The 22085-nt window shown below is 38.3% G+C and overlaps 2 protein-coding genes across 5 annotated transcripts in view; one reads left to right on the top strand and one right to left on the bottom strand.

Moving 5' to 3' along the window:
- The window catches only part of veph1 (ventricular zone expressed PH domain-containing 1), a 153254-nt gene that overhangs the window by 33051 nt on the left and 98118 nt on the right, over nucleotides 1–22085 (top strand). For all 4 annotated transcript variants that reach the window (XR_010898443.1, XM_067419542.1, XM_067419544.1 and 1 more), the window contains one exon: nucleotides 2839–3013. Coding sequence is in view for 3 of the 4 variants with exons in the window: in XM_067419542.1 (XP_067275643.1) it covers nucleotides 2839–3013 (175 nt within the window). In the remaining variant the exon portion in view is untranslated. The remainder of the gene's footprint in view (nucleotides 1–2838; nucleotides 3014–22085) is intronic.
- Nucleotides 13940–20153, bottom strand: ptx3a (pentraxin 3, long a). The gene is made up of 3 exons (XM_067419393.1): nucleotides 19916–20153; nucleotides 18383–18964; nucleotides 13940–15547 (listed from the first exon to the last, which is right to left on the bottom strand). Exons 1-3 carry the CDS (start codon nucleotides 20046–20048, stop codon nucleotides 14916–14918), a joined length of 1347 nt encoding a protein of 448 aa, XP_067275494.1. The 5' UTR covers nucleotides 20049–20153; the 3' UTR covers nucleotides 13940–14915.

Raw genomic sequence — 22085 nt, 5'->3', positions numbered from 1 at the left:
TCACGTGATAAGTGAAATCTGATGTACTGTAATGTCACTACCGCTAACTACTACTACTACTGCACTAAGCGTAACCCTTTCTGTAGAATGCATTATTCATTTTCTGTGCCTTTCTGAATTCAGAATTCGTCCTCAGGCACATCTCTATTTAAGTGGTGTTCCATCTCACTTCAGACTTTCCCAACTAAATGTAATGCAGTATGAGCAAATTATTCATTTGCTTAAAATTAAATTGCTTGCAGATTTTCTGCTTTGTTTGATATTATGTAATCTGACCCATGTCATTTACAGCTCAGATTCCTATTTTTTTCTCCTTGGTGAGGTTAACCGTAGTTTTATTCATAATGGAACCTTTTCACCGACTGTGATCACTTATTTCCACAATTATTAAATTGACAGTTCACCCAAAAAATGGAAGTCATTCTAGGTGTATAAAACATTCTTCTTTCAGACGAATACAATCGGCTTATTGTTATTATTAAAATGTTATATTAAAAATGTCCTGGCTCTTCCAAGCATTATAATGGCAGTGAATGGCAGTCCAAATTTTAAAGGCCAAAAAAACGTGCATTCATCCATTATAAAAGTAATCCATATGGCTCCGGGGTGTTAAAAACTTCCTTCTGAAGTGAGTCGATGGGTTTTTGAAAATATCCATATTTAACACGTAAAGTAAAATATCTTGCTCCCGGCGGACATTCGTCCGTATTCAACTTATTAAGAAATTGTAGCGCCTCTTGCAGTTTAAAATGCTTATGCTACGTTATGCAGCAGTTATGTTTTTGTAGCTTAGAAATCTAGACGCACCCTAGCGGCAGCAAATTTAATCTGCCCGCAAGTGTCGTCTAGCAACTCTCAATACCCTTCTGAGCTGTATTCCCCTAACTCTTGCCGGGCCAATCACATCGTGTATAGAGTCGGTGGGCGGGGCCATAATGACGACGGCCGAGTTGTGTTTGTGTGCTTCTAGTAAACACAGAAACTGGCGAACGGCGGTCTTTCGAATCAGCTTTGACCGTGACTCTGGAAGACTTGGAGTTAAGCTTTTCTCTGAGAAAAGAACAAAGAACGGCACTGAAGTCATTCTTAAAAAGGGAAGATGTGTTCTGAGTTTTGCCGACCGGATACGGCGAATGTTTAATCTATGAGCGAGCTCTGTTTCACCTTCGATGCTCTGGTTGGTTGTAGCGCTATCCTATCGTGTGCAGAGGGAGTTTGAAAGACAACCGTTTATCCCGCCCCTCGGATTGAGCCCTGTCTATGGGTTTCCAGACCAAACATCTTGATGTGGGTCTGGCTTGTCAGGCTAATGTTTTTGTTGTTGTTGCGTTTTTTAGACTGTCTTTGCTACACTGCAGTTTTAAAGAGAAATACTGATTAATAGCGAGAATAGAGAGGAAAATAAAGAGAAATAGCAATTTTGTCGATTAATGAATTTGCACATCGTTTATTTTACAGCTTATTAAAAACACCAAATAGACATATTAACTATCTTTATGCACAATACTTTGTCTTATATTACCTTGGTATTGATTTAAAATCAAGAACTAGTGTCACCAGAGTGTTTCTAATTCAATTAGTTTTTGGAAAGTTGTGGAAATGCAGTATTTTTATTATTTTTTTGCTATTGGAGCAAATGAAAACTCATCCACCACTATAGAATTTTACCCAACTATGACAACTTCTGCTTCTGAGATCCCTGGAAATGTGAAAAGGGTCCATATTTAAACCAGCTTTGTCAGTTATAATAACATTTTCAGGGAGTCATGTGCCATGGCTCAAAATGGAACTGACACGCCTGACAACAGCAATTAGCTTGCTAATTAATTAGGTGCTTCTCAATATTTGCTTCACTCTCCTTCCAGTGGATTTCCCACATCTTTTCTCTCTCTCTCTCTCTCTCTCTCTCTCTCTCTCTCTCTCTCTCTCTCTCTCTCTCTCTCTCTCTCTCTCTCTCTCTCTCTCTCTCTCTCTCTCTCTCTCTCTCTCTCTCACATGCACACAAACACACTCATATTCACTTACATAATGAGCTGCATATGAATCTTATAGCAGGGCTTAAGAGAGAGGCTGAGCAAGAGTGGTGCATTCTGGGTAGTGGTGGAGATCAGTATTCATTAGAGAACTGCAGCTTGAACGGTCTTATGCTTGAGTTCTTCAGAACTATTTGTGGAAGGGCTCTTTGATCTGAGAAGCAGTCACATATTCAAGTGGGTGTTTTATAATTAGCTTGGGCTTTTTGGAAGTTATTTGCCCTACGTCATGCCTTTTTAAAGTTTTATTTCAGATATTCAAGGACCCTTTTCCTTCAGGCAAAAAGATGAATGGCCATCTTTTTTACAGTAATGAAAAGAATCTCTTAATTTACTCCAGAAGTGTCTATTTGCATTTTTTTACGAGTTCACTGATTATGGCATTCAAACTATTGACTCATAATAATATAACTTTCCATTTAATTGATGAAACAGTTATCCATCTGATGATTTATCTGTTTCAACCTGACATGTTCACATCTTTTTGTGAACTCACTCTTTTCATCTCTAGGGGGCAGCAGAACATTTAACAAAGCCTACTTTCTGTGGATGGCTTCAGATTTATTTTTTGAAATGTTTACTGCTGCCTTTCATGCCTTATATAGTATATCTTATTATTTTCATTAAATTAACTAAGCAGCCAGCTAACCCTTATGTGATAATTTTCTGAATCTATTAAAAGTCTTAATTGTCTGATCTAGTGTGGTGTGGAACGCTCTTTAAAAGAGGTTGTATCGGTCATAACCAGTAAACCCGAGTTAATCTGTGACCTCAGATGGCCTAAATTTGAGTTTTTTCCTCCCAGAATTACAACAGGCCTCCAGTGATGGTGTTAGCGGTCCCTGTGGCGGTGCGGTTCTTGCAGCAAGGGAACCAAGAGCTGAGCAGAAACATGTCCAGCTACTTGTCACTGGCTGCCATTGCTAAAGCTGAACTCCTGGCCCAACACACTGAGGCCATCACCTGCAGCGTGCTGACAGGTAGGGGTCTAACACGGGGTCCTGTGGGTCGTAGGGTTCACGGAAGGTTACTGACACAGCAAAGGCTGCACAAAAATACTCACCTGTTTTACGTTTGTGTTTATCATGGATGGTTTTATGCTCTGGGTCAGGGTGATTTCACCAAGAGCCACATGATACTGGATCAACATCCTGGAACAACATTCTTAAAAGATTTCAGTGCAGAGTACACAGGAATGTAACTGTCATGCTGTGTCCTAACCAGATACGGCATGTTAGGACGTTTTCACACCTGGCAATTTAGGAGTTTTTGTTAGTATGTAATGGCACATTTTCTGGTGCCATTTTTTCACTTAGTTTGTTTAGTTTAGGCATATATAAACAAAGCAAACACACTTGATTCCACACCAAAGAAATCGGTCCGAAATAAATGATCGCATGAAAATAAGCAATTTACTTGTAACGAGAAAGCAAACCAACCCATTTGACCAACGAACCAGGCTGTACAACCATGCATGATAAGCAATTGTTGTGTAAAAAGCAGCTGTGTTTTGCTAATACCTCTCTAAACCAATTGTGGGTTAACCTGGAGCTAAGACGAAGTGAAATGCTTAAATAGAATTTGGCCACACTAACATATTTCAGAACTGTTCAAAACCGGTCCAATCCTAAAGGGGGTCACGAACCGGCGCCACGGCACATCTTCTAATTTTTAAAACACACACAATCGGCGCCAGTCAGCACCTGTCCGTGGCTCCCAGCAAGGACTCAGGATGTTGTAAAAAAAATCTTGCCGTGCCACTAACATAGCTTTCTATTAAATCACATTATGGTTGTCCCAAATCGTCATAAATGTACATACGGATTTCACCCTGTGGTGGAAGATACATTTAGTTTTACATTCATAGTTTCACATCTTGAATAAACTAAACATGTATAGGGAAATTGTATAGGCCTAATAAACATATAGCCCTATCTAATATTTAATTTTGCTGTGTTGTGCCAGCAAACTCAGCAAACTGTGTTTTTGCACTTTTTTTTGTCCCCCAAACACAAACTTGAGTGCGGAAGTATATGCATTTGCCTGTCATAATTACATAACTGTCGTTTGCTGCCACCTACTGGAGGTACCAGATCACAAATCACTTACTTCAATAGCGTGGAGAAGCGTAACAATAATAAAAAGGATGACTAAAACGTCAATGAAGTAGGAATAAATATAAATATATTCCAGAATATTTAACGGCAAAATACGGAAATCAGCATGGAGGAAGGTTGCTGATGTTATCTGATCTTCAGGTGACATTCTCAATTAATTCAGTTAACATATGTCCTGGGGTAAAATGTTGAGTGGCTGAGGATAGCAACGATCATATATAATTGTACAGTGTACAGTCATAACATAACTTACAGTACAGACATTATCTTGATTTCATAATGTCCTTAAATATTAAAATATTGTTGACCACAAATTGACAATAGAATGTGAGTGTAGAGTATGCAATACTTGCGAGTTGTCCTAGACTCAGTGTGGCGCTGCGCTTCTCATCCGGTGTGCAACTGCCTTAAGGCTGGTAATTACTTGGTAGAGTTATGGCTGTGTTTGTTTGACAAGAATACTGTTCCAGAACCAACAACAGTTGTTGATCCAGGAACATGTCCTACTTGGCAAAGTCACCGTCACCGTGTGCTGTGTTCAATTACGCAACAGAAAACAATGGTGAGTCATGGAAGGTATAAAACCATCATATTCCCCATGATTCAGTGCTTTCCAGGCCCTGCACCACACTGCCTTTGTGGTAATTAGCGAAGCAGGCCCTTTGTGCCTTTTAAAATAATACACACACACACACACACACACACACACACACACACACACACACACACACACACACACACACACACACACACACACACACACACACACACACACACACACACACACACACACACACACACACACACACACACACACACACAAAGACCAATGACTGTTTAGTTTCCACAGCACTAATGTGCCACCCACAGCATCAGTGTAGTGTAGATGACATGTGGTCTTTCTGGCCCACAGTTTGTGGTTCTGGTTTCTGGTCTCAAAACCACACATTTAAATGGGTCATTTGAGACACCCACAATGAAGCAAACTTTATTACATTCATTGCTCTTCTAAATAAATTGAAATGCATGTTATTCAATGCTTTATGAATCAAAGATTACATTTTTTTTTAAGCGTTGGTCCGGAGTGGATGGTAGATTTGACCCGGAGTTTGTGCCAAAATACACTCTCATCTCAGCTGTTTAAACACTCCACTCATACAAATTGTTGCCCATCAAAGATAGAGATCTGATTGGTGTGGGTCTATTTGTCATTAAGGAAGGGTCAGTCTGGGAGATCTTTGGCCACGGCCATTAGAGGCAAAGAACAAACATGGCTTTATTAGGGAATAGTGTGGTCAAATTGACATTGACCTCAACTCATTGTCATATAATTTGGGTCAGCCAAAGGACAACAGTATTGTAAATGCCTTTTAAACGAGCCACAGTTTTGTTGGTGTCCATTACAAAAAATAAGTATACATCAAGGTAATTTTCTCAAGTATACTTAAGTAAACTTCAAGTATATTTTAAATATACTTTATGTAGTAAATATACTAATATCAATTAACTAAAAGTATACTTGTAAGTGTACTGTTTCAATTCACTGTTTTTATAAATCAATATTTTTAAACAATGTACTGTTTCAATTCACTGTTTTTCTTTATAAATCAATATTTTTAAACAATGAAATAAGTTGTTAAGACAGTTTGTGGAAAACAGTAATTAATAAGTTTCTCAATCAAAAGAGTAAACACAACTGTAAGCCAAGTATGCTTAGAAAAGGTAATTATACTTTTAAGTATATCTTGATCAAAGAATTGAATAGTACAAGAAAGTATAGGCCAAATATAGGTTACTTAAACTTTGTGTCACGTATACTTATGCAATTGTACATAAAGTGTAAAGTACATAAAGTATATTTCTGGGAAGTACATAAAATGTAGACTGAAAGTATATTTCTTATTTTTAGTTTAACCCTTAAATGCATGACTGCTTCGCTACTCCTTCTTACATATTTGGGTCTTTAACGACCCGGATCTATAGATAACGCGGATGGATCTCTACCTGTCACGATAATATAAAACGCTCCTGTAATTAGAGTAACAATTACAGAACAATAAAATAAATGGTGTATTTTGTTACCTTTTGGAGCTTGGAAGAGTTCATTTTGAGCAGATATTTATACCATCATCACTGTCGTCTTCAGTGCTCATTTCCTAGACCATTCAGCATCTGGCTCACATTCTCCATCTCAAACATATTCTCAAAATTATAACTTTCAACATCTTCAAAATCAATATTTTGATCGCTGACATCTTCACCAGATCCACCATCAAGTGACAGTTACACTATTGTTTGATTGCTTTCAGTACTTGCGCTGCAGTAAATCACTTTCAAGTTTTGCTGATGATACGTCCTATTCTTTTGTTTTCTGCCTACAGTAAGTATGAGTGAAATATCACTTCCTCATTGTGTATCAGACATAGCCACCTGTCGAATAAAAGTGAATTGCACTTTTTCCATAACCATAATTAAATATTCAATTGTTGTGCAGAAAAAAAATTACACATATTCTTACACACCTCGGGTCGTTAGCGACCTGATATCCATCCATACATGACACATTGGTTTACAAAGAGGTTCCTCATTCTACTTTCTACATTGTACTTGCCAACACAAAAAAACATTGCCTCAGCTGAAGGAGGACCCTCTTGGGCTTTAATTTGTATTATTCATCTGTGGATGGGGGTTTGAGATCTAAATGAAGTGTATTGTCTTGAAACTGGGCTTGCTGCTTGATCACCGTGTCTGTCCAAGAACTGGTTACATAACTCTCAATTGTGAAAATGTCATGACAACTTCTACTCTACAGTTGCCCAAGTTTTAAGCCTGAGGTACAGTCAACAATTGGCTGACCACTGCAGTGAGGCAGCTTGCATTGATATGCTTAGGTTTTCCATATGACCCATGCATCTTGTATACTCTCAGGCCTCAAATGATTATCTTGTGCCATTGCAGCACTCTAGAGGGCTGAGTGGGAAGAGAAAGCAGATACATGATTTAGCAGACCCTCTGGGCTGAATCCAACCTGCACTACAGATAGAAAACAGAACACTTAACCAACTCACCCTTTCTTTTAATGCTACATGACAGCACAGGACATAAGGACAGCACCAGGATCTTCAACTATTGAGGAATTAGTAGCCTTCATTTCTTTGCCATAATTTTACATGACTCATTGTGATACTTGGTTTAACTTACAGTAATAGTCAGCTATGGGTCTTCATTTCCAGTATAAGCATATTAAGATGTGTGGTTTTTGCATGTGCCATGCATTATAGCAGAGCAACTACAGAGGCCCAGCTAACAGCATTATTAGAACTTAATAGCTCAGCCCGTCCTTCCTCAAGCCTCCCATTGGGGTCTGTCTCCTAATCAGTCTCCTTTCCCCTTCTCTCATTAACACCACCCTGGTCCTACTTCCCTCGGGTTCACAGAGAACTAATAACGTGACCTCCTCACGGTCCATGAAGCGGGATGTGGGGTGAGGTAATAGGGTTCAGGTTAGGTTTTGTGGGGTACCATTGAGGGGTTCGAAACACTGAACAGTGCAAAAGGGAAGGGTAAAGCAATGATTCATAGAAACAACTACTTAATTGGTACAGAGATTAGATTACAATTTAATGCTCTGTTTAGTGCTCAGGCCAGGCTCTATGGAAATCAAAGGCTGCATCTGAAATCGTATATTCTCTTGAGTAGGTACTTATTTTGAATAAGTAATAACTTTATGACCACTAAAAAGTATGAATCCATGTAGTATGAATGAAATCTAGACGTATTATATTCTTTATGTTGCCCTTACCATGTGACCTCATGGGGAAGTAAAGTGTCCATCATATCAGACTTTAGAATCTTCCCAGAAGAAGTAGGTCATCTGGGTACTCTTTTATGATTACTTTGAATCCGGATATACTACTTTTTTTACATACTGTGTTGCGCCTACTATATACTGTATTAGGGAAGTAAGCAATTTTGGATGCAGCCAAACATTTTGAATGTAAGAGACACTGTGACCAGCTTGACTTGTTGGCTACTATAATTTCCACACTGATCAAGGCTCAGTACTGTCAGTACTGGTGTACTACGTAAAGAAGTATATTTTAAGTTCATGTTATACTTTATTAATGTTCAAGTGTATTTTTAAGTATACTTTATATAGCAAGTATACAAATTTACTAGTATATCAATAATATGTATATTATATCAATGTATTAGTAGTCTTCTTCTTCTTTCAGCTGTTCCCTTCAGGGGTCGCCACAGCGAATCATCTGCCTCCATCTATTTCTATCCTCTGTATCCTCTTCTCTCAGACCAACTACCTTCATGTCCTCCTTCCCTACATCCATTAACCTCCTCTTTGGTCTTCGTCTTGACCTCCTGTCTGGCAGCTCTAACCTCAGCATCCTTTTACCGATTTATTCACTCTTCCTCCTCTGAACATGTCCAAACCATCTCAACCTGGCCTCTCTAACTTTGTCGCCAAAACATCTCACATGTGCCGTCCCTCAAATGTACTCATTCCTGATCCTATCCATCCTCGTCATTCACAAAGAGAACCTCAACATCTTTTTTTTTTATCATTTAGTTGCTTTAAAACATTTTGATGAGCTGGTTAGATGTCTCACAATGAGCTCTTGTATTTCTTTAGTACGTAACTGGCTCAACACAGGGGTCTCATGTTAAAGTCACGTCAGAGGTACATTCGGAGTGTTTGTAGTGGTCTGGAGTGTGTTAGAGACACAGCTCCCCTGGTGTGTACACTCACTACAGGAGCAGGAAAGCCAGAGGTGGAAAAGAGCATCTTTGAAACATTAAAGGTTTTGAATGGATCCCAAATTCCCTCTAGCAATGCTCATTATTAGTAATATCCCTTCAAGAATGCTTTCTCCCTGTACCATCTGGATCCACTAATCAGTCTGAGGTCTGAGTGTTTTTGCTAAGCCAATGATTTGTTCCTTTTTACACTGACCCATGACCAGTGTCATTTAGCTCTTTGGTTATGTTATAAATGTAAAATACTGGACACTTAGTGTGACCCATGCTGTTTCGTCATGCTTTCAATTAACTGTTTACTTGAACACTCATAAATCACCTAATGTACAGTACATGACTCATCATTATCATCATAATTGTGCAAGCTATTACAATGAAGAAATTTAAAATGGGTTTTGAATGTTGTTCAAAGTGCCCCTATTTTGCTATTTTAAAGTTTCCTACAACAGGTTTACACGCATCAAGGTTTACAAAGGCCAAAAAAACATTTTCTCATTATATACATTTCACATCTTCAATGATTCTCAAACGACTCTCTTGACCTACTGTGGGCATGATGGGTGGAACTGCATCCCCTAACCACACCCTAAACCTACCCATAACACTATTTCTCCACCCATTCAAGTTCCACCATTGTACTGCTTGAATGAATCAGTTTCTCTAAATCCCTTCTTTCCGCAAGCAAATTCTGATATGATTGGTCAGACAGATTAATGCTTGTTTTGGAAACAAACTTTTGGTGTGTGTGTTATACATTAGCCCAGTTGATGTAAACATTAACTCTTCCCCTGCCAAACACGGAATTTTCCCTTATTTGTGAGAAAACGCTTTCAAGCCAAAAAAGTTTTCTGGGTTTCCGTGTTTTCAGTCACTAGGGGGGCGCTATTACGCATCTTCTGAATGAGTACTGTATCTCCTGATCAAAACACACGCGAATAAGTTGGAGTAAAACAAGTAATCATATGCATATGAAAAATAACTTGATCATCAACATTATACACCATATAAATCAAAACTGGTGTTATTGAATGAAATGTGGACCCAGGACGAGCTACAGGACTGTGAAGCATTAGGAGTGTTGATGGACTCGATCCACTCCATCTGTTTTTGTTAATCGTTCTGAATCTGGTCTTGATATGGATGTAGTCTTTCACAAAAACGTGATTTTCTCAGCTTTTTGTTCAAAATGTTGCTTTTTTTATTAAACTTACCCATATTCAAGTGTTGATAAAAAAGAATGCAAGAAGCTAGAATAAATCGTGTTTTTATTTTTTATTTTTAAAGAAGGGGGTCAGCTCTTCCTTTTGATATATTGCATGCTATTCTATGGGCTATTCAATTTTGGTGAAAATGGTCAAAAAACCTGGCGGTGGCTGGCAACTTTTTTTTAAATACCGGCGGGGAAAGAGTTAACGTTTGCAAAACAAATCTTATTCCATTCTTTATCTTTACTCAAAGTAGTAAGAATGGCATTTTGAGAGACAACAACTTTATATATATGCTGCACTTTCAGATTTAAAACAGGATGTTTTCATTCACTTAACTAAGTTATACCCTACATAAAATGCAATATTCAAAAATACATAATAGGGGCTCTTTATTGTTGACATTAACTAATAGGTCGCTTCTATTAGATTCTGCAAGTCTTTTACATAAAAAGTGAGGCAAACCACACAAGAGATATTGAAACTGATACAGCACACTCACTGGTTTTAAATGCTGTGTTAAGGTATGGTCACATTACTAAAATTTCAACAATATTTTGCAGGCAAAAAGCTTTTACTAGCATTTAAAATGACCCCCATGATTGAATTACCCTTAAATCTTCCTTGGTGTATATGACATTCTTCTTTCAGATGAATACAATTAGAGTTATATTAAAAAATGTCCTGCCTCTTCCAAGCATTATAATGGCAATGAATAACCGTTTCTGTTTTGAAGTCCATAAAAGTGCATCCTTCCATTATAAAAGTGCTCCACACGGCTCTGGGATGTTAATAAATGCCTTCTGAAACAATTGATATGGCGATGTGTTTGTGCAAGAAAAATATCCATATTTAAAACTTTACAAACTGTAATCTCTTCCACTAGTTGTCTTATGCACATTCACAAGATTGTGACTGGAGTTCCAGCGTATGACGTAGGGCGCTCCAGTGAGAATATGCTAGTTCTTGTAATAACCAAGTTCTGTTTAGATCTATCCTCTGCACTTCCACGTTCATCACAGGAACTTACACTACGTGATGCTATAACAAAACTACTAACATTATACTGTATAAACCAAATAGCCGAGCAAACCTCCACACTTAGTGATTGCATTTCACAGGTAAGGTTTGCTAAAGACAACAGCAGTGCTTTTTCAATCTGGTCATTCAAGCTAATAAAGAATAATAATGTAATACTTACAGCCATGGGGGGATGACACACTTCGTCCGGTCTGGCCATATCCTTTAGATGCCGTACTGTGATACGGGTCACACTGTTCATGTTTTCCAAATAGTCATCTGGTCCAAAATGCTTGGAGCAAACACACAATTTCTTGATTGAATTTACCAGTGTTTTGATGTTCAGAGCAGCCAACTATTGATTCTTTCGTTCCTTGTTTTTTGTTGGTATTCTGTGAAATATGATGGTAGAATACACCTTCGACTTACTATCACAGCCCTTTACGACACACAAAACCATTGCTAATCGCACAGGCAAATCCAATAGCTAATTTGCCGGCTGCATTATCTGCAACTACACAAACTTAGTGCTGGTCGCATTGGAAGTTACCGAGGACTACTTTCAGGTGCTGCGTAATATTATTTATCATTTATTTATCAATATCATCGCCCATGATATGGCAGCAAAGTTCCATGATTATTACTCAGGAATGAGAGTATAGTTCCTAGCCATATCGGCCTAAAAAATCACAACTTTTCATTTTCCGTCGGTCTTAGTACACAATGTAACTACAGTTTTAAATGGGAAAAAAGTATTGAAAGTCTTTGGTCATTTTTTAAACAGAATGTTACTGGTCTAATCTGAGTTAATAATGTATGCTAAGCTATGCTAAAAGTGCTACCACCAGATACAGAGATCCGCAGAATGGATTAAAAAACTGTAAAACTCAACTGTTTAACTCTAAGGGACTTGAAAAATAAGCTAATTTTCAAAAAAACTGGAGTGTTGCTTTAATGGTAATCAAATAACAAAGGGAACTGCTACTTTCGGCTAAAGAACTTTTGTACCTTTAATAAGAATTAATGTATATTTAATTTCTACCATGAAGAATATATTGTAGATTTAATTTCTTTATTTCTGTACCTGAAAACTACTGTAAAGTTGTGAATTTTAACATGGGGCTCAATGAGATTCTGCTACCTTCTGGAGGCGGTTTCTAGAGGCCAGTCGATGAATTACAGTTTAAGTCACTTCTGTATTGGCTTCAAGAGAAACTGGGAAAGGTTGCTGCTTGATTGATAACCCTGACGGAGACCAAAACAAGATGTTGGGGGGTCAAAAAAAAAAAAAGAAGATTTACCTGTAAATATGAAGATAGATTTCTAGAATTGTCTTAAAATTTAAAATGTTGGCAACCCCTGAAATGAGTAATACTATTAACATTAACTGAGTAGTTGAATGAAATACACTATAAAACCACACTCATTCAGGGATATACACTCACCTAAATGATTCTTAGGAACACCTGTTCAATTTCTCATTAATGCAATTATTTAATCAATGATTTAATCAACCAATCGCATGGCAGTTGCTTCATTGAATTTAGGGGTGTGGTCCTGGTCAAGACAATCTCCTGAACTCCAAACTGAATGTCAGAATGGGATAGAAAGAAGTGATTTAAGCAATTTTGAGCATGGCATGGTTGTTGGTGGCAGACTGGCCGGTCTGAGTATTTCACAATCTGCTCAGTTACTGGGGTTTTTCATGCACAACCATTTCTAAGGTTTACAAAGAATGGTGTGAAAAGGGAAAAACATCCAGTATGCGGCAGTCCTGTGGGCGAAAATGCCTTGTTGATGCTAGAGGTCAGAGGAGAATGGGCCGACTGATTCAAGTTGATAGAAGAGCAACTTTGACTGAAATAACCACTCGTTACAACCGAGGTATGCAGCAAAGCATTTATGTAGCCACAACAGCAGAGGCGGATGGGCTACAACAGCAGAAGACCCCACCGGGTACCACTCATCTCCACTACAAATAGGAAAAAGAGGCTACAATTTGCACGAGGTCACCAAAATTGGACAGTTGAAGACCGGAAAAATATTGCCTGGTCGGATGAGTCTCGATTTTTGTTGAGACATTCAGATGGTAGAGTCAGAATTTGGCGTAAACAGAATGAGAACATGGATCCATCATGCCTTGTTACCACTGTGCAGGCTGGTGGTGGTGGTGTAATGGTGTGGGGGATGTTTTCTTGGCACACTTTAGGCCCCTTAGTGCCAATTGGGCCTAGTTTAAATGCCACGGCCTACCTGAGCATTGTTTCTGACCATGTCCATCCCTTTATGACCACCATGTACCCATCCTCTGATGGCTACTTCCAGCAGGATAATGCACCATGTCACAAAGCTCAAATCATTTCAAATTGGTTTCTTGAACATGACAATGAGTTCACTGTACTAAAATGACCCCCACAGTCACCAGATCTCAACCCAATAGAGCATCTTTGGCATGTGGTGGAACGGGAGCTTCATGCCCTGGATGTGCATCCCACGTATCTCCATCAACTGCAAGATGCTATCCTATCAATATGGGCCAACATTTCTAAAGAATGCTTTCACGACCTTGTTGAATCAATGCCACGTAGAATTAAGGCAGTTCTGAAGGCTAAAGGGGGTCAAACACAGTATTAGTATGGTGTTTATAATAATCGTTTAGGTAAGTGTCCTATGTATGTATGTGTATATATATATATATATATATATATATATATATATATATATATATATATATATATATATATATATATATATATATATAATAGCTCTTTTGTATTTTTGTTGGCCTGTTGAATGGTAAAGGGATCTAATCAATAGAAATTATTTGATGATGCAGCAATAAACAAGTATGCCTTTAATGAATGCATTTTTGAGCTTTGCTAACTTAAAACATTATCAAAACGCTAATCTATTTTAATAGCAAAAGTTAAAGAGAGCAAGTGACAAATTTCACTATCAGAATCTATTAACCAGTGCGCTTTCATTCACCTCTTGGTCACTCTTTATTCAACTGAACCTGGATGACAATGTTTTTTGTCATTTTTACGGTAGTTACATTTTTTTATTATAGTTTGTTTCTCCTGACCCTCAGAAAAAATATTTATGTACATTATACATTCATCTTAGGCTCATAGCACAAAACAATTTACATTATAATACATTTAATCACATCAGCGGAAACAAAAATAAAGACACAATTTGTAAACATTTTCCACAGTTCCATCATCAAAACATAGCAACCAACTTGTGAACGACAAACCGAAGACAAAAAAGTCACTCATTAGCAGAAATCATATAACAAAATATTTTGAAATAGCCATATGTAACAGAGAGCTTTTAGTTTATAAAATGCACAAGGAAAAATAACAATGGACTGAAGGATTACATTACAAATAGATTAAAAATTAAGTAAAATCTGAATGTAAACATTACCAATCAAGATAAATAGTTTGGCGATACATAACATTTTTTTTTCCTTCCACTTTGTATTAATTGAAAACATTATTTTAAAACGGAACATTTTTGTAAAAATATATAATCATATGTGACAATGTCCCTCCAATGGCAGCAGTTTACCTATTTTAACTTGCTTGACTACTACAGCCAGTTCACCCTACAATTTTCCTATGAAGGAGCATTTTCCACACATCTGAAAAGAAGGAAAATGAATGTTGTGTTCAGGTGTAGCGAAGCAGGTTCTTAATATGTGCTTGTAGGAGCTCAGCTGATTGGTATGCAGGGCTCAGGTGGTTAAGACAGTAGAAAAATTAGTATATTAACTTGACACCCCCTTTTGGATCAATGTCAGACACGCCCCATGCCACCACATTACCACGGATACCGCAACCACTGCCATCCAGCCGTGCCTGCTGAGTTATTTCCTTTGAATCCAACACATGGTCCCACATGTTCACTCCAGTCATCTTCCCTGTGAAGGCCAGCTCTGCATCAAATGTGTCTGGTTTACTAAGATGCCTGAAGTGACGTCCATACTCTTGCCCCAATAGTATGCTTCCTTTGCTGCGTAGCTCATGACCCTCAGCCACTCCAGGAGAGCTTGCTGCTTGTTGACCATTCACCCACAGCGAGGACAAGCCCTGCTGTGAGCTCCAGACTGCACAAATGTGCCCCCACTGACCCTCTTGTACTGCTCCTGAAGCTTCCACCAAATGGGCTTCGCCATTGACTGTAAAAAAGACACTCTGTCTATTCAACACCAGCTGGAGTTCGTAGGCGTTTCCAGTGGTGCTGTAAGAGAAGAGGACGGTCTTGTTGAGCACCTGAGTTGGTTTCACCCACAGGCAAATGGTGACTGCACTGGTCTGGAAGGGTCTTTTGGGTGTGACTTCAACATGAGCTATAGATGAACGTGTGGGGAAGAGCAGCCCAGTGTCACAGCCTGGAGAGGAAGTAGGATTAGTGTTAACAAAATTTGATTATCCCCCATTGGAAGGAACATAATTATTCTATAGTTCTTTCACCACCCATCACTAGGCGCATATGATCACACTGTAGAAGACTTATTACATTTTCTATGGAACTTTCACACTGTCAAAATATTGTAAAGAGGGTTTATCACAACGTATTTAACTTTTCTATATTAAAAGGTCAGTATTTTGTGATGTAATCTTCTGTGTATCCTTTTCATTGTTTTGGGTTTTCAGAGTAATGATTGTAAAAATGTAGTCATTGTTGATCCTGTTCGGTTTTTGCTCCCGCTGAGTCTTTCAAAAGAGCAGAACAGAGATCAAAAGACTTATTCCTCGCACTATTAATATTTATTCACTACTGAATGTGAGAATTGGTCTGGAAGAACTAGGATCTTTGTTGTGTTTTGTTAGTTCAGCTTGCATGAGCATGTTTTATACGGGTGGACAGTTTTGTGCACAATTACCTGGCATAACAATTAACAGGATTTTCAACTTGAAGAAACTGAATTACAGTGGAAAGCTTGTAAAACAGTTGGAAAAAGTGATTGAAGCGTCTTTACTAATGGGATTTGTACATTCTCTCTGATATGGGTGATTGCTTTGCTATGACAGGCCACAGCTCTGCTTTCCTACCGTAGCTTATGATATTTTCATTACATTTGTCTTGGGTTTCCTGCTTTGGGAGGATGGAGGGAGGCTAAGTCATTCTCTAAACAGTCTCATCTGGTTTTGTTTTCCCCCTTGGACACTTTGGTGTGGTCGCCCTGCATAGCTGTTAATAATTATACCTCCCTCTGTCTTCCATTTACTCTACCTCTACAAAACTATTTAATGCAGAAGGCATGGGCATTCACAGATTAAATCTTTTTTAGTTTAAGTTGACTAGAAACTGTATCCGGCCTACTGACAAGGTGAAAGCTTTATGCAGACAAAGCTTGTTTCCCAACTAGGAGCTTGGGGAACGTCTTAGGGGCTTAAATATTTATCAGATTTCGGGGGATATCAACCTTCTACCTTGGGGTAATGGTGGTCTACTCAGGGGTCGTATGAGTTGACATATTTTGTGTTAGTCAGCTAAGTTGGCTAGTGGCTTGATTGTAACATGTGGTTTGCATAAATCACAGATTTACAGCTCAAAATGTACAGCACCATAGCAGAATCGTCACCTTGGCGGTCTGTTTTAGTCCTATCCAGATTGAGTTTAAACATAAAGTAACATACTTGCAAAGGGTGCTGGAATTGGTGCATGTGCGTTTACCCTTCCCTTACACACTGGCTACGTTTAAATGCAACCAAATAATCCATTAATAATCAGATTGACGGCTCCATCAGATTGAAAAGCCTTCGGTTTGAGATCGGTTTGAAAGTTGGTTTACTCCTTTTCTAATTCAATCGAGAGAACGTGTAAACACTTGATGAATGTGCCATGGCCTATAAATGACATAATGATGTATGACACGTGGAACGAGCTGCAGTTGTTGTTAAATAAAATGTCATAAATTCTACTACTCATTGTCTGTAAAGTGGAGCAGAACAATGTCCCCTTCAGTCCTCCCTTCATACTCTCATCCACAGACACTTTATTTTGTGCTCGGGATCGGGTGTTTTTACTATTTGATAAATATAAGCAGATTATGGTTCATGTGCTTTTTGTCTCCTAATCAGGACCCGAAAATAAATAAATATTAAGTATTCTCTTTAAAACAGAAAATAAGCAATGTAGGATAATAGTATGCACAAACAGCAGGAAACTCTTGCTGCGTCCCAATTTGCCTACTTATACTACGTCCTAAAAGTATGTACTCTTTTTGTGAAGAAAAGGTATATACTTTTGAGTGTGTAGCAGAAAAGTATGCAAGCTTCGGGGCATACTACTTCGCCATCTTTAACGGACTCTGTTGCTTGGTTACGTGCATCCCGTCACCGTTTATCTACCCTGTCAATCATCGTCAGATTCGTCACAGTTCAAATCCTCCACATTCAGTTTTATCTCCTACCGTATCAGAGAGAAATGTAGCCGCTCGTTGATCTGCCATTTGTGTGTCTTTAATGCAGAGACTCTCGTCATGTGTTTGCAGTTGAAATATATATAATGATGCATTTTAATAACTTAATGGCCAAACGTGTCATTATAAAAGTTCACAATGCTGCTGCAGGTGAAATATAATGTGGACAACACTGAATAAATATATATTTCTCAGGTTAAATATTGATAGTTGGTCACTCAAACCGTTTATCTAAACTTCTCTACTTAACCGTCGAACTCGCACATCCGTAATGTTTGTAGTTTTTAATTTATCCGCGTTTGTAATTCTAATCGAATCCTCGTCCAACTCGCAATGGTTTGTGGGCAATATCAGCCGTTAGAGTGCCCATCTATCCACTTTGAATTCGGACTGGAAATAGTAAACCATCCGGGTATCTTTGGAATAATCTTTTCAACATTCAATGATTTGGGACATACTAATTCTATTTTCGAATACTATTTAGTATGGATAGTATGCGAATTGGGTCGCAGGGTCTGTTATTTGTGCAGTGTGCATATGTAAAAAAAAAAAACCCACCTAATTATTAGGAGCTTGTCTAATATAACCACACACATCAACCCTATAACTTTATTTATTGTTCATGTAAACACTATATTCAGATTAATCAATCAGAATTAATTAATTGTGATTGAAATAAAAGGTGTGACATTTCTTGATCTCATTTTGCCTCCCCCCTACCCATTGTTTGCTATATTTGCCTCTCTATAAAGTGGCAAATTGTACTGCTTTTATTTGTTACAACATAGATTGTCTCACCTGATGGAAGCATGTTTACAAAGGTTGATCTGGTGTGAAGAGTCAGCTGTTCCCGGATGGTTTGCAGCTCACTGGAGATAGTTTCTAGAGTCTTTTCCAGCCTACCGCCGTTCTCTGTCTCAGTCACTTCTTGCATGAGATGTCGGGCCTGGAGACTCTTAGCTTGGAAGGCCATACCTCCCCCGCCCCATTTCAAGCAGCCGTTCTCCAGTCGCTCCAGCCGTGCGGCCTGGTTTGCACTGGCTGCCAGTAGCTGCTGTAGGGCTTTATCATGCCGCGTGTACTGATCAGCTGAGACCTCTCGCACGCGGTCCAGCGCATTCTGCAATCGCGTCTCTGTTTGAGATCCAACCCGTCGAACCGAGCTCTCAACTGCAGATGCGCAAGAGCCGCCGTACTGGGCCACAAACTGTAACATCTCTCCTCTCAGACTCTGCAGCTCAACCTTCATGATATCATCTGTATACTGCAGGAGCATGTTCTCTTTCATTTGGGAATTTTCCAGCATTGTGAAGAGTTTATCCCATTTAGTGAAAGCTGGACTTTTTTTGCAGGGTTCAGGGGAAGGTGTTGGGGACTCCCCTGAGAGAGAAATCAAGAGAAAGAGAGGAACACAGAAAAAAATGTGCTTACATGGTTTTATATGTACTCAAGGTGATACCATTTGTTGAGTTTGAAGGGTTAACGGCAAAGAGTGTGACATGGTCCCAGCTAACCTAGAATGTCAACTTTTTCTAAGTAATAAAATATTACAACTAAGGCAGTCATAGTTGAATTAGCTGCTTGGTTCTGGAAAACTCAAAATAAAAAGTGCCAAAAGTACCAAATGCTTTGACCCATATAGACAAATGATAAATTAAAATTCAACCAAAGAATCTACAACAATAGGATGAGCCCAACAAACAGCAATCCAAAATCTTCAATTAAAAATGATTGTGAAGGCACTAACACATTCATTATTTTATAATATTCACAATAGAATCCACAAGCTTAAGAAAATGATCAGCTCTTTTGATCTAAATTTAACTTGCATATATTATGTGTGTGTGTGTGTGTTTGTCTAATATATATATATATATATATATATATATATATATATATATATATATATATATATATCACACTATCAAACATATCTTTTGTTTGTTTTTTTTGATCAATCTGATTAATAAATCAGATTATTTTTCTAATTATAAGCTTCTCCTTCTCTCTCTTTCTACAACCCTCTATCGTTTGCTGTCGCCAGAGACATATAGTACACAAACAAAACTGTTAATTATATGATGTCATAACACCACACATGCATTCTGTTACACTTCCACAAATATTTCCGCATTTACAAATGTTTAAACACATGATCCCAGTTATTTGTTCTCTTGCCATACACTCTAATGTCCACACACTCTTGATAGTGGAACTTCTTTAATTCTGTTGATCTATCCTGTCAGCACTTGAATGTCTCCTTAACTTACAGTTGATAGTACTAATCACAGTGGAGATCCTCTGTGGAGAGTCCCCCCGTCATTTACTCACCTTCCATCTCGTTAAAATAATTGGGTCCAAAATCCACCTCGATGTCATCCTCATAATTCTCAGGTAATGCCAGGGACAATGAAGCCACCAGACACGTGGCCTGAAGGAATGTCCACATGGAAATGCTGGCCATGTGAGAATAAGTACAAAACTCTGTGTTTGTGTATAATGTCTCTCGCTGATCCTTCTTGTTAGTTGCTGAGCAATCGGTTGGCTGGACTCCTGCTTGTTTGGTGAACTGCAGCTGAAAGGCAACTGAGCCTGAAAGAGGAGCTCTGTGGTCTATATAAACATTGCGGAGAGAGAGAGAGAGGGAGAGAGGGAGAGTTAGCTCCAGTCAGAAATTCTTCGTTGGAGGTAGTATAGGAAGTTGAATTGTTGTACTGCTCCTGTAACTCAGGGAGAGAGAGAGTGAGGGAGAGTGAGAGAGAGTTTGGGGAGGATATTGGGAAAGACGTACAAGAAACCTGGAAATTCCAGTGAATTTACATTCTTACTATAATTTATCCTTAAAACCCTAAAACTAATCTAAGACAGTCTCTACCCTAAATCCTAAATCCAACCCCAAGATTTAACTTTGATCCTTAACATATTTTATAAATACTGCCCATGTCTCCTTTTCCTTCATCTAACTTGGATCTTAACCCTCAGCCATAACCGTTATTCATACTCCCAGGACCTAATTTGGTAGTAACTTTCATTTTCAGGTTCTCAATTGTTCATTTTCAATGAGAGTTGCCAATTTCTGGCAAAGTTACAACAGAGACATGAAGCAACTACCAAAAAGAGGTGGAGATAGCTGAGCATACGATCCATTTCCTGTGAGACTGAATCTTTAAATATAGTGCTTCTTATTTGTGATCAGAGTTTTAAAAGCTAGGGTCAGTTCTGCAGCGCACCAATAATGTCAGGGCAGCCATCATCGGAAACGCTTTCTAGGAACTGATACAGTGTCAGTGACCTGGTGACCACCAGTGATTAAAATTGCTGTAAATGTGACTGATCCCAAGCATTCTCCTCTTCCTAGTCCTAACTAAATTTCACCAGTCCATATCTTGAACTTGCTTCCGGTTGTGTGCTAATTATGCACTCTAAAAAATGGTTCTATATAGAACTAAAAGTAGTTACTTGGCTCTTAATCATAGGGGAACCACTTTAAAGCTGCTGTCCGTAACTTTTTTAGGTTAAACATTATCCAAAAATAAATTTGAGCAAGTACATAACCAGCCTGTGTTCAAAAATATCGGCTTACCGTTGCTCGATTTACAAAGGTAAGCATTTCAACATTTCAATGGTTGAATTAGGCTATGTAAAAGTAGCACACTTGTTTGCTTAATTCATACAGTTACAAAGTTTTCTTTGTTGTGCCTTTCTCGTTTTTCTGTGCATTATGGTAAACATTAATTATTTTGTGCTTGCTATGACAGGGAGCAATTCACCTCTGCTCCAAATACATGTGTTTGTATATGACGATTAGAAATTAGACTGCACAGAAATGGAAACTAGGGATGCACGATATTGGATTTTTGCCCATATCCTATATGCCGATTTATTTTTCTTTTTTTTTCAGTGGTTCTTCACCAGTTCTTTGGGATGACTGAGGTGCTATAGCACTGTTACAGAATACAGAACCTGTTAAGCCCCTGTATGGTTCTTCAGCGGTTCTTTGGGGTGGTTAAGGTGCTTTATAGCACCACTACCTAAAAGAACCTGTTAAGCCCCTTTAAAGGTTCTTTATGAGCCAAATAACCACTGTTGGTGCTGTTTAGAACCATTTTTGTTGAAGAAATAAAATGCTAAATGTTATATGCTATATGCTGTAGAGCACCTTTATAGCACCACAAGTGGTTCCCCTATGACCACCAGTGTTGGGCAAGTTACTGAGAATTAGTTACAGTTACTTATTTTAAAAGTATTTACTGTATATCAAAAGTAATTAGTTACTTGGGAAAGTAACTTTTAAGTAACTTTTATGTCGGCTTTTTACATGTAAATATCAACCAATCAATCAATCAATCAATCAATCAATCAATCAATCAATCAATCAATCAATCAATCAATCAATCAATCAATCAATCAATCAGTCAACTTTATTTATACAGCACTTTTACAATGACGATTGTTTCAAAGCAGCTTCACAGTGTTAAACAGGACAATATTGCAACAAAAC

The sequence above is a fragment of the Pseudorasbora parva genome, chromosome 16 (genome assembly GCF_024679245.1).
Source record: "Pseudorasbora parva isolate DD20220531a chromosome 16, ASM2467924v1, whole genome shotgun sequence".
Taxonomy (NCBI): Eukaryota; Metazoa; Chordata; class Actinopteri; order Cypriniformes; family Gobionidae; genus Pseudorasbora; species Pseudorasbora parva.
The sequence above is the reverse complement of the archived record's forward strand: the minus strand, read 5'-3'. Positions and strand labels throughout refer to the sequence as shown.